We start from the raw sequence: 4,044 nt of genomic DNA on the forward strand, positions 1-4,044 counted from the left end.
AAAACAAAATAAACACACAACATCTTGTGATAGATAGATAGATAGATAGATAGATAGATAGATAGATAGATAGATAGATAGATAGATAGATAGATAGATAGATAGATAGATAGATAGATAGATAGATAGATAGATAGATAGATAGATTTTTGGTTGATTCAGTCACAAATGTGTCTGTGGATGGTGGACCAAAATTATATAAAACTATATATTTTGTGTTTCTCGTCCAATGATTGCTTTTTTAGTGTTTCTCTCTGGATGTAAAAGAATGATGTAGCACTTTGGAGCAAATATGGCCACCAGTAATCCAAAACTTGAAGACAGAATGGCAAAAATCTCCACAGCAACAGCATATTTCCCTGGTGAGCTCACATATGCTGGAACAAACGCAATCCACACAGCACAGAAGATCAACATACTGAAAGTGATGAACTTTGCTTCATTAAAATGATCTGGAAGGTTTCTCGCCAGGAAGGCTAACAGGAAACTTACTGCTGCCAACAGTCCAATGTATCCCAGCAGTAGAGAGAAACCAGCCACTGAGCCAATAGCACATTCATATACTATTTTAGAGCGGATGTACTGGTTGTTTTTATGGGGTGTTGGAGAGGCAGTTGATAGCCAGACTGCACATATCATAACCTGGAGTGCTGTTAGGACCAGAACTGTGCATCGTTGTTGAACTGCTCCAAACCATTTTATCGCTCCTTTGCTCTCTGGTCGAGATGACTTGAACACCGCTATTACCACCATAGTCTTGACCAGGATGCAGGAGATGCACAGGACAAAGCTTATGCCAAACACAGCATGTCTTAACTGACATGTCCACAACTGTGGCTGACCAATGAACAGTAGTGCACACAGAAAACACAGTTTGAGTGACAACAGCAGCAGGAAGCTGAGCTCTGAATTGTTGGCACGCACTATGGGAGAGTTACGGTGATGTGCAAAGATGACCATCACAAGAGCACAGAAGCAGGTGCCAAGCAGAGATGCAGTGGTCAGAGAGATGCCCAGAGGTTCCTCATAAGACAGAAACTCAACTTCTTTGGGGACACATTGATCCTTATCTGGATTGGACCAGAACTCATCTGGACACAACATGCACTCAACAGCATCTGTGGTTAAGAAAAAGACAGAATGCAAGATTTTAAAGAGAAAATAACTATCAAATTATATTCAAATTTTGCCAGCAATCTCCTCACTTGTTGCATTAGAAATCTCTCCATCTCCGCATGGCAGGCAGTCAAAACAGCAGACAGGAAGGCCCTTCTTTGTTGCTCTTCTGGTTCCTGGTGGGCAGCTCTCACTGCACAGTGACTGTGGGGGCTAAAAGAGACATCATCATGTTTGTCATCTCCTTTACATAATGACAAGCTTGGCTTTTCCATTAATTTATTCTCATTTGTCTTATCATAGCTTTGATTAGTATTTATACCTGCAAAAATTATGACATTTAAAATTCAAAGTTAATTACTTTTTTTGTCTCAAAGTTCCAGTAAAATGCATCCTCATCCACTGTGAGCATCACCCCTGATGCTGCCCCTTCATTTACTACACCGACCTTGTGGAGCTTTATTGACCCATCAGAGCTGGGCTGCCAGTTCAACACATCATAGATGGCCAGAGCATCTCCATTTTTATCAAATGACACATGATCCCCAAAGCCTGAGGTGAAGTTCACTTTCTGTAGGTAGTGAACCAGCTGTACAGTTTGTAGACAGGACAGGTTTTATATGTTTATCTGAAATTTTAATTAATATAGAGCACATATTTTGCTTTTCCACAGTCAGCTTATCTATATGCCTGGAGAAAATCTGCACTATACCTGTGGTTCTTACCTGCCAGGGTTTCAGATTTGTTATGCCAGCACAACTATTCCCACTGAATGGTCCTCTCCCCTCTTCACACTGCATCAGGTCATGAAGCGCATGTGCAAGGGCATAAACTGCTTTATACACATTATAAGATGCTCTCAACCCTGAAACATCAGTGTATGGTGAGTTTGTGGTGTTCAGATCCTCCTGTCCTGTACAAAGCTTTTTCACTTGCTCTCCTTCTGTCTTTTTACCCCCTGTTTCAAATGTGCACCCAAACAGGTTCTCCCAAAAGATCCTCACTATATTATTTATTTGTTCATTGTTAGGCCGAACACGTAACAGAAAGTCATGAAGCCCCTCAATCTCCCCACGCCTGATAGCAATGCCCAGTGTGCCCCCCAGGAAGGACAGAAAACGTGGTGTGCGAAACACAGGTGAGGTGGTCCAAGCTTCACTTGCAATCCATTGCCTGCCTGTCATGTTCTGCAACACAACTTTATCCATCAAAGGTATCAGTAAGGATGAAGCAGAAAAAACAACCACCACTCTAGCTGTAGAGGTGTGAATCACTCCCATTATACGTTGAATATCTCTGGGGTTATTATCATTGGGCAGTATTTCAGAAAAAGCAACACAATGTCCAAACACCTGCATTTCCTGCTGAAAGGACTGAGCAGCGTAGATGCCATAGTCATTATCACTGTAGATGAGACCAACCCAGGTCCATCCAAAATGTCTCAAGATCTGAACCATAGCCCGCACCTGGAAGGCATCACTGGGGATTGTTCTGAAGAAAGAGGGGTACTTTTTCTTGTCGCTTAAACAGGAGCAGGTGGCATAATAGCTAACCTAATTAGAAATGAGGAGCGGAGACAAGAGACAGAGAAAGATAAACAAATCTTATCAGTTCTTAAGCCATTATGTTTATTTATTAATTTATTTATTGTGAAGCAGGTTTGTTATATTTGCACACAATGTCCTGCTATTATGAATGAAAACATTACATAGTAGATAATCAAATATAATGTGTTCTTAAAGAATCATTTGGTAAGACTTTTTCTTAATGAAAAAAAAAAAAAAGGTTTTAAATATCATACCATAGGCAGTCGAAACAGCCCCAGGACACTGGCAATTGCAATAGAATGAGTAGAACCTGGATCACCTATGATTCCAATCACCGGTGATGGTCCTTTGCAGTTGAGGTCAGAGACGGTTTCCTCTGTCCCACTAACCAGAGCTGTGGCACCACGGAATGCCACTCCAAGCCTTAAACAGTTGTCGTAGATCTGGTAACCAAGCGTGATGTTAGGCAGGAGGTTGGGATTGTTATTAATCTCACTGATGGCAAAAACCATTGTTAGTGCTTGCTGGAAGCTTGTCATATAGAAGCTAGAGGAAACAATTCAAAACAAATTGCCATTAACTTTGAAATTCTAACAGATAAAGTACATAAATTAATAATAAGAGATTAACTAAATTTCATAACACAATATTTCCAAATGTATACTTTGTCAAAAAAATTAAAGTATGTATATATATATATATATATATATATATATATATATATATATATATATATATATATATATGTGTGTGTGTGTGTGCGTGTGTGTGTGTGTGTGTGTGTGTGTTTTTATTCAGTGAATGATTTCAGTCCTGTAACCCATCATGCAACATGTCATCAGTTGCCTTGACTAAATTCTCATTAACCAGTTACAGTTTGTACACAGTCATAAAAATGATTGTCTTAAGTTTACTTCAGTTGGTGTAGTTACAGACTCACAGTTCACATTGTGGTAGTTTTGGCTCTGTTCTGAAGCTCAGCTCAGGGAATACTTTGAGGTACCTCTGAACCTCAAACAGACCACCAATGAGAAGGTCTCCATCCTGGAACATCCCATTCAATGTAAAGTGTCCCTGGAGCTGACAGGTACCTGAACTGACCATCAAAGCAACACAGATATAGTTACAAGACAGGAGCAAACACATATAAAGAATTACCCACATCTCTCTCTCCTTATCGGTCTATGTCACTCTTCACTCAGCTCACTGATTTAACATATAAGATTGTGAGTGGTAAATTTGTTTAATATAGCAGGCGGTGCCACTGGTCTCTCTGGAAATGAGGATGTCACGTTTGAAACAGCTGTTCCATGATTGGCCGGATTCACTGCTATCACAGTATGTTTTCATTAGTCACATGTTTTCCTTTTTTTCAGTTTTC

At 40.0% G+C, this 4,044-nt stretch overlaps 1 protein-coding gene across 1 annotated transcript; it reads right to left on the minus strand.

Moving 5' to 3' along the window:
* Positions 1-204: 204 nt before the first annotated feature.
* On the minus strand, positions 205-3,827 carry LOC308686401 (extracellular calcium-sensing receptor-like; the record flags this gene model as incomplete). The annotated part of the gene is made up of 6 exons (XM_081394825.1): positions 205-1,118; positions 1,206-1,329; positions 1,478-1,705; positions 1,842-2,669; positions 2,918-3,209; positions 3,604-3,827. 6 exons carry the CDS (start codon positions 3,825-3,827, stop codon positions 205-207), a joined length of 2,610 nt encoding a protein of 869 aa, XP_081250951.1.
* Positions 3,828-4,044: the final 217 nt, after the last annotated feature.

This window comes from Scardinius erythrophthalmus (assembly GCF_964197995.2).
Source record: "Scardinius erythrophthalmus genome assembly, contig: HAP1_SCAFFOLD_244, whole genome shotgun sequence".
In the NCBI taxonomy this organism is placed as follows: domain Eukaryota; kingdom Metazoa; phylum Chordata; class Actinopteri; order Cypriniformes; family Leuciscidae; genus Scardinius; species Scardinius erythrophthalmus.